Source organism: Stegostoma tigrinum, chromosome 14 (assembly GCF_030684315.1).
Source record: "Stegostoma tigrinum isolate sSteTig4 chromosome 14, sSteTig4.hap1, whole genome shotgun sequence".
NCBI classification, from domain to species: Eukaryota; Metazoa; Chordata; class Chondrichthyes; order Orectolobiformes; family Stegostomatidae; genus Stegostoma; species Stegostoma tigrinum.
The window spans coordinates 61,316,835-61,324,487 of record NC_081367.1 but is presented as its reverse complement, the minus strand read 5'-3'; the positions used below and the strand labels follow the sequence as shown (position 1 = coordinate 61,324,487).

Genomic DNA, 7,653 nt, shown 5'->3' with positions numbered 1-7,653 from the left:
TTGCAAGCAAAAATCAGAAGGCACCTTGAGAATGCAAAACCAATCTTTTTTTAACGCATGAATAATGCTGCTTTAAAGAGATACCCTGGCCTTCACTGAGAAGCAAAGAGATATTGTCTGGTACAAAACATTTTTATGCAGAATTGAAATAGCAGCAAAAAGAAATCAACAAGACCACTTATTTTCAGTGCATCACGTTCATTTAAAAAAAAACAAACCAATTGCCTCATAATTTAAAATTGAATAAGTCATTACTCCCATCTGTGCCTAATTTTGCTTCCCACACTGCTCCCTCTGCCGCAATCCCAAGCTCATTTCCACTATGAAAGATTTGAGAGCATTTACAATTTGATTGACTGGTTTCAATACATGAAATCACAATGTTGAGAATTCATTTCACAGCATGTCAAAAGACCTACATTTTCCAGGGACTATGCAAGTCATTTTAGTGTTAAAATTTGTGACATTAAACGAGAATAACAACAGTTGCTGGCAATGAAACATTGCGATTTACTGATATGAAATCACAAAGCTGGCTTAGAATAACTAATGATTCATGGAATTCATTTAACCATCATGTGCTTCTTTGTATTTCTGTCTTTTCTCAAGACGATAATGTAGCATTTAGGAGCAAAAATATAGAAACCTAGGCCATAACTCGATGCTAAAATCACAAAGACTTCCACAGCTACAGCATATTTACCAGGGGAGCTAATATACGCTGGAATAAAAGTTATCCACACAGCGCAAAAGATAAGCATACTAAAAGTTATGTGTTTAGCTTCATTGAAATTGTTTGGAAGTTGTCGAGCTAGAAAAGCAACCACAAAACACACAGAAGACAGAAATCCAATATAACCCAGTACACAATAAAAGGCTATCGGCGAACCGACATTGCATTCAAAAACAATTATTTCGCTGCTATAATTACTGTTCTTTGAAGGATGCGGTGGTGCCGTTCTTAGCCAGACTGCGCATGATAAACATTGCACCAGTGTAAGGACGCACACAGACAGACGCTGCTGTGCAGGACCAAACCATTTCATCATATTATTGCTGGGAAGGACCGCATTAAATGCCATCACCACAACAACTGTTTTACTCAAAACACACGAAATGCAAAGAACAAAAATGACACCAAATGCTGTGTGACGCAATATACAAGACCAGCTGGAAGGTTCTCCAAGGAATGTCACTGAGCACAGAAAACACAGAGTCAATGCGCAAAGCAGCAAAAAGCTCAACTCCGAGTTGTTGGCTTTAACAATTGGAGTATTCCTGTGAACATAAAACAAAACAAATACGCCGATTGTGATGCACGCTCCAAGAAATGCCAAAGTCACCAAAATAATCCCCATCAGATCGCCAAAAGAAAGAAACTCAATGTCCTTTAATATGCATTCATCTCGTCTCCAGCTGGACCGATATTCCCATGGACATTTAATGCAATCTGGTGAATCTAAACGGAATGACATAAAAATGAACGGAATATCTATTTAGTTCAAACGAATACTGCTGTGCTTATGATAAATAGATCAATTTATAGCGTTTCTGATCGTAAGTTTTCTCTTGTTTTCTATTCGTCATTAATGATGAAACGTTCTGTGGACCAATGATACAAGTAAAACAGTGAAGCACTTTTAAAATACTGAAATTCTCTCTCAGCAACCAATTCCATGAGTCAATCTTTCTTGTTGCTCCTTACCAGTGACGTTGTTAATTTCACCATTAGCGCATTTTATGCAGTCAAAGCAGCAAAGGGGTTGTCCTTTCCTTGTTGCTTTTCTCGTCCCAATGGGACAGCTTTCCGAGCAAATTGCTCTTGGAACCTAATTATAAAGTGAAAGAAAAGTCATTCTTTTCATTTACTATGTGATACTCAGCATTCTGTTTTTTTTTAAATGAAAATGTGAAACAGGACATTGTCTATCTATTCAGCATCTCTGATCTTACATTTATTAGAATCTATACACTTTAAACTTGAGATAAATCTATATTTATTCAGAAAATTTACTCAGGCATACAGGCCAAAAGTATGCATATAACGTTAGACCACAGATCAGCCATCGTCTAATTAAATGGTGGAATACGCTCAAGTGTCTGAATGCCTAACTCCTGGCCCCATAACGAAATATTCACTTTACCAAACTGAATTAAAACTTTCGAGATATTATTGATGCTCAGACGTTTTCAAAAGACCAATGAAATATTCACTATTGTACGTAGAAATTTAGAATGTATTGGTGAGAATGTTTCTCACGATTTTGCAAGAACATTGTTAGCCGACTTCTCGCATCCCATTTAAACAAGACTACAGGACTTCACGATGCTTTTATTGATCTTGCACAGAGTGACTCACCTAAACTTTACCAGACCTGCAAGTTTAGATTGCAAAAAGTGACGACTTCAGCTGTGTTTACATTTCCTTTCATCTAGAACTGTGCGTTGAATTTGCCATTAGGAGCTTTCGAAGAATTGCAATGGTATCAAGTGAAAAACCTTCTGCGTGCAGGCAGCTGAGAAATTCGAACTCGGTAACTGTATTAACGTGGCATAAGCATTTACAATCAGAAACGTTGGCCAGTTAACTTGTCAGTAGATTTTTTCAGGTCATGTGCCACAATATACGATCTTGGCAAAGTACTTTCGCTGAACGAGCTTGCACGTCTATTTTCATACCCTGTAAGCTCATTTGCTCAGAAAATAATAATATTTCTAAGTGATCAAGGAACGATAACGGGAAAAGATGCATACTACTGCAGGTGTTGTAAATCTCAAATAAATCCAAAAATTGCAACAGACACCTAACGACATTTGCAGAGGGAAGAATTGAGCTGACGTTTTAATCAACTCCGACTGTTCGTCTCCATTTTCATGACAACTTATATTTCACTCGAAACATTAATGTTAGTTTCAGCTGCGCAGATGTTGTCAGAGATTTTGAATGTTCAAGCATCTTCTGCCTTTGAGCTGCTTCGTGACATTACGGTGTAATTTTGTTATTCTGGCGGATTATATTGCTTTGGTATCTTTACAAAATGATGTTCGGTAAACTGTGCACAATTTCCTATCGTATTCTCGAATAGCTAATTTTGATTCAGTATTGCATCCATGTGTTTACATATTTTTAATCAACTGCGCAGAGATTTTATGGTACACCTCTGGAATAAGTGGGACTCGAATACCTTCCTTCTGGCTCAGAGTTCGGGTCACTACTACTGCGCCACAGAATTCCTCACCCGTGGATTTAAGTTCAACAGTATTCATTTGCATTCAGTCAGGCTGTATTCATTTCTTGTGATTGTGAAGCCTTCCACTTCACATCCTCTATTCTAACTTCGTAGAAATCTTAAAGAAATGTGGTTGGTGAGACAGAGAGAAAGAGACAACCCAATCTTGGTTAGTTTCATAATGTGAGCTTAGGACGCTTGTAAAAGCTGGAGATGCAGCTTCCGGAAATACCTTTAAATGAGTGCACAGGAAAAAATTTGGAACGTGGAGAAGAAGTGAACATCATTGAAAGGAGATGCAATGACTGATTGGTTCAAAAGAGCAAAACTTGCGTTAAAATCGCACTGTTTTGAAGAAAAACAATTTCTTCGTGCATTTCATTAAAAAAAGTTAAGGAACGCACTGCACAAGAGTTATTTTCGAGGTTTAATCTTTGCAGTTTCGACGTTTATCGTAAATGTTGCTCCGAAAAGGTTTGATTGATTTGGTATCTCCAAGCACCTTATACTTCGCTAAGAGCAAAATTCAAGCCAAATTACTTCGCCAATTGACTGGTCTGCTCCCTAGTCTTTGCATTCTCTCTTCATAACCAAAGATCTCCAGCTCAGACAACGTCCAGATAGATCTCGTTTGCACTCTCTCCAGGGCAATCATATCCCTCCTGTAATGTGGATTAGACAGCAGTGCTTCAGCTCAGAACTAAACATCATCTGCGCAGCTCCAGGATAGCTTCTCCGCACTGAAACTATATGATTTGCTCCAGAAAGCCAAGTAACCCATGGCACAGCTGCTAAACGCAGCCATCTTATAATGCCCTTCGTATATTCCGAAACATGTTACCCCTGTAAAACGAAACTTGTCCGCCAAAGCTGGCTACTTACACAAACATTTTATTTGGTTACAAAGTGTGGGGCTGGATGAACACAACAGGACACGCAGCAGCTTAGCAGCACAAAAGCTGACATTTCGGGCCGAGGCCCTTCATCAGAAAAGGGGGATGGGGAGAGGATTCTGAAATACATAGGGAGAGAGGGGGAGAATCTCCCCCTCTCTCCCTATTTATTTCAGACAATCTGTGCTCCTAAGATGCTGCTTGATCTGCTGTGTTCATCTAGCCCCACACTTCGTTAACTTCGATACTCCAGCATCTGCAGTTCCCATTTCCTCTGATCAATATGTTGTTTGATTATCGCATTTCAAACAATTACACTCCAGAAGATGTGTGGATGATTTTTCACATTAACACCGTTTATGGCATGAATTAATGCATTCCAACTGTGCCTACCGTATTCTGACCTCCACTCCATGAAATCAATTCATCCTTGATCAAAATTTCTTGTCCTGGGGGCGCTGAGCCGTCATAGATCCCAACAACGGCAATGTCCACGCCACCAGCTGCATTCGGTTGCCAGTTTACGATGTCATAGACGGCCATTGGATCTCCATTATCATCAAAATATATATTTTCACCGATCTTGGTCGTGAAATTCACTGCTTTCATATAATGCAGAAGCTTTAAAATAAAGCAAAAAATTCAGAAGGTGACATGAGTTGATAAGAAAAACCGTACTGTATAATAATGTTTTCAATTTGATTGCAGCTGAAGCAATATTGACATATTACCTGCAAGGGTTGAACACTTGAGATATTTGCACAACCTTTTTGGAGAAATCGATTTTTGCTGGTTTTACACAACAGCATATCATGAAGAGCATGGGCTATCGCATATGTAGCTTCATATACATTGTAAGTAACCCGGAACTGTAATTCATTAGTAAGTTCATTGTGCGTCATCCACAAACTCTCGTTTCCAGTACATTCCTTCAGCATAGTAGAGGGAGCAGCATCTGTCGTGTTATCTGTGCCCCTCAGTGCGCAGCCAAAAGTTGATTCCCAAAATTCCTTCACTAAATGGTTGCCGGGATACATGGAAGGATGGACGTCCATGAGAAATTCTTTCAGTCCTGGTATATCTACCTGGCGAATTGCAACCCCGATTGTGCCAGAGACAAGCTGCCTACTTTTTTCCTGGGATAAAAGTTGTGAAGATACCCAAGACTCGCTACCTAACCATTGTATACCAGTCACATTCTGTCGTGCAAACTCATTCACTAAAGTTTTCATTTCCACAACAGCAACAAACGCCACTATAACTTTGTTTGAAGATTTACGAACAGTATCTACGATTCGACGTAGCTTGTCTCTGTGGTAGGTTTTGGGAATAGACTCGGAGAAAGCAATGCAAACACCCAATTGTTGGACAGTTTCGGTGAAAGCTTGCATCCCAAAGTTACCATAATCATTATCATTGCTAATTGTCCCGATCCACGTCCAACCAAAACGCTTTACCAGATGAGCTAAGGCTCTTGCCTGAAAATAGTCACTCGGTCTGGTTCTGAAAAACGATGAATATTCCTTCCTGTTACTCAGGCATGCACAGGTGGAAAAGTAACTGACCTGTCGGAAATGAAATTTCAATTATGTTACATTGTCCTCTGCGAAATTTCGAACTTCATGTTGACTAAAAATCCCCAAAATGAATGAAATAATTATACTCATAATAGACGTGCTATTCATTCAGACTTATCCCTGGAAAGAGCATAGTCACCAAATCAGAGAACAGTTGCGGCAAAGGAGAAGGCCATTCAGCCCTCTTAACCGACACAGACTCATAAAAAGAACATCATTGCCTAACGTCAATCTCTAGCTTTTTTGCCATACTCCTATTTATGTGAAAATATATATCAAACAGGCAGTAGAGCCTAGCTCTTCTATATTTCTGGGCAATACATTCCATATCCTTTGTACTCATTGTGCGAAAAATATTTTGTTTACAACAGGCTTGCTTCTTTTGCAGGCTAATTTTGCTGTTGACCGGACCAAACCTCCTGGAAGTAGATTCCGAAGATCGCATCGATCCTCACTTTTTTTTTCCTTTAAACAGACCAAGTTGTGTTCTGTGTGTATTTCAATTTGTAAAACTAGCCGTCTTGCAGCAAAAAAGAACTTTGTTCATACACGATTGATAATGCGTCAGAAAAGGAAGATGAAATTGGAATAACTTAGCTCGAATGAAAACCTTACCAGAATGTTAGATTATTTAACGATTAAACACTAAGTGTTCTGACGCAGCAGCATCCAACAAATACAACCTTGGTAAAAGCAAGTCCAGTAAAATAGATTGGCTCACGTGCAATTCCAGCAGCCCAGGAGGTTAAAGAAAAAGACATCAAGAGGACACTCTGGAACAGACTGCGACACGGAGAGGTGTTCTGGAGTATCCAACCTCAACGCTAAAACCGCAGCGGCTGTTTGGAAAAGCTGAAAGTAAAAATTCTTTCTATCGGCTTTTGACTCCACCCATTCAGGCTGTTTTTATGCTTTCAAATTTAAATACAAAACAGCCTTCCAGAGCTGTTTCCTTTATTGGCTTCAGCCTCTGCATCTTTGTCTTATAACTTCTCTTCAAACAAATGCAAGGACAAAATACAACACTTAAAGGCATTGTATCATCGTTCTTTCAATCTATAATTTCTCACTTTTTTTCTCTGTTTGATGAGCAATAACAGTTTCTCTCTACCTCAGCTTTGCAGACCTCATGATTATGAAAACCACTATCAAATCTCCTTTCAGTCTTTTCCTGTCCAATGGAAAATGTCCCAACCTCTTCGATTTAAGCCCTTAACTAAAGCTTCTACTTTCTGGAACCATTTTCTTCAAACGCTTCTGCACTCCCTTCAATGCATTCACAACTTTCCCATAACTGGATGGCCAGAACTGTACATAACGCTCCATCTCACAAGTGTCTTGTACAAGTTCAACATTGCCTTCTTGATCTTATGTTCTGTCTCCCTATTAATAGAGCTCACAACACTGTGTGTTTTATGAAATGCTCTCTCTACCTGTTCTGGCACCTTCATAGATCTATGTACAAATGCACCTATGTCTCTATGTTCCTCAAATAAAACATTGCAAAGCACTGCGGATACTGGAGATCTGAAACAAAACCAGACCACGACAGAAACTTGTCCATTCTTTTCCCCTTACCATGGGAATGCTGAATGGTCCGAACAGGGTGGCCATTTCTATCGACTGCGAGGATCCAGACGCATCAACAATGGCAGCTACTGTCGAGGAACTTCGGCAATTGGAAGACGTGTCTTCTACTCTGTTTAGAAACTCAAAACTTGCTTTCAGACCGAAGGGTAGCATGGTACAAGTATCATAAATCCGGTATCCCAGGGTAACGTTAGGAAGTAGCTTCGAGTTCTTGTTGATTTCTTCAATGGCGAAAATCATTGTCAGCACAAAACGGAAACCTCTGACCTAAAAACTGCAGAAAATAAAAATATACGTGAGTCGCTTTTTTTTTTAGAGAGATAGATCTGTTTCATAATTTCACAGGCTTGATAACATTATCAT

The 7,653-nt window shown here is 39.3% G+C and overlaps 1 protein-coding gene across 1 annotated transcript; it reads right to left on the bottom strand.

The window, feature by feature from the left end:
• Positions 1-563: 563 nt before the first annotated feature.
• LOC125457800 (extracellular calcium-sensing receptor-like) lies at positions 564-7,551 on the bottom strand. Its single transcript, XM_048542412.1, has 5 exons — positions 7,279-7,551; positions 4,855-5,688; positions 4,517-4,744; positions 1,706-1,829; positions 564-1,459 (listed from the first exon to the last, which is right to left on the bottom strand). The coding sequence occupies exons 1-5, from the start codon at positions 7,528-7,530 to the stop codon at positions 564-566; spliced, it is 2,334 nt and encodes a 777-aa protein (XP_048398369.1). The 5' UTR covers positions 7,531-7,551.
• Between the last annotated feature and the right edge of the window lie 102 nt (positions 7,552-7,653).

Coding starts and splice junctions, on each gene's coding strand:
- LOC125457800 (XM_048542412.1), bottom strand. CDS start 7,530: ATGATTTTCGCCATTGAAGAAATCAACAAGAACTCGAAGCTACTTCCT. Junction 1,830..4,516: donor GGAGTGGAGGTCAGAATACG/GTAGGCACAGTT, acceptor CTTTATAATTAG/GTTCCAAGAGCAATTTGCTC. Junction 1,460..1,705: donor TGAAATTAACAACGTCACTG/GTAAGGAGCAAC, acceptor CATTCCGTTTAG/ATTCACCAGATTGCATTAAA.